Below are 952 nucleotides of genomic sequence, written 5' to 3' on the forward strand. Positions count from 1 at the left end.
TTTCTTCTCCCTCGGCGTTCTCAGCATTTTCTGCTTCGGACACTATTCGCTATCTTGGATTGCTTGCCACAGGTGAATAAGGGCGAATTTGCCTTGGTCGTCTCGCGCGTTCGCACCTGCCGCGCTCAGTGAGGCGGCAGATTCTATGGAGTCCATCTCTGCTTATGAGAAGTTGTTCCGTTTATTGGCACTGCGGGTTTGTTTTGACCCCCCTCTCTCTGCCTTTTTCTTTCTCTCCCTCTCTCTCTCTCTCTTTCTCATTCTCATTCTCTTTCTCTTTCTCTTTCTCTTTCTCTTTCTCTCATTCTCTCTCTCTCTCTCTACCTCTCTCTCTCTCTCTCTCTCTCTCTCTCTCTCTCTCTCTCTCTCTCTCTCTCTATATATATATATATATATATATATATATATATATATATATATTTATATATATATATATTGCTTTTCCTACTCCTCCCCCTCGCCCTCCTACATCCTCTTTCTGCTTCTTCTCCCCGTCCAGCCTCTCCTCCATCTGGCTGACCTACTCTTCCTCTTCCTTTCCGCTTCTCTTTCTATTCTCATTCTTCCTTTTTCCTTCTTCCACGTCGTTATCGGCGTGTGTCGCTCTACTATTCCGCGTGAATCAGAATTTCTTCGGATGAAGTTTCGTTGTTGAGACTGGCGAGTGAGGCGGGGGGGGGGGGGGCATTCGATCATCCTCGTCATCACCGTCATCGTCATCGTCTTTCTTTTACTTCCATCCCCCTTTTTATTCAGGTTACATTTCGGTTCTTCCTCTTTTAACCGTAAAATAGCGATTTTTTTTCTTTTCTTTTATCATTTTTCTATCTTTTGGCAAGGCGGATTTTACGTCGCAGCAAGAGGTCATTAGGGCGATAATGTCTCGGCCCTTTCATCGCGCCGCTGGTGATGCCTTTTTTCTCTCGCTCCTTCGCCCTGACGGGGCAGACGG

At 46.0% G+C, this 952-nt stretch overlaps 1 protein-coding gene across 1 annotated transcript in view; it reads right to left on the reverse strand.

The window, feature by feature from the left end:
• The window catches only part of LOC138859634 (proline-rich protein 36-like), a 6,754-nt gene extending 6,598 nt beyond the window's left edge, over positions 1 to 156 (reverse strand). Inside the window, exon 1 of the mRNA XM_070115427.1 lies at positions 117 to 156. Within this exon, the coding sequence (XP_069971528.1) occupies positions 117 to 156 (40 nt within the window). The remainder of the gene's footprint in view (positions 1 to 116) is intronic.
• Positions 157 to 952: the final 796 nt, after the last annotated feature.

Source organism: Penaeus vannamei, chromosome 37 (assembly GCF_042767895.1).
Source record: "Penaeus vannamei isolate JL-2024 chromosome 37, ASM4276789v1, whole genome shotgun sequence".
NCBI lineage: Eukaryota > Metazoa > Arthropoda > Malacostraca > Decapoda > Penaeidae > Penaeus > Penaeus vannamei.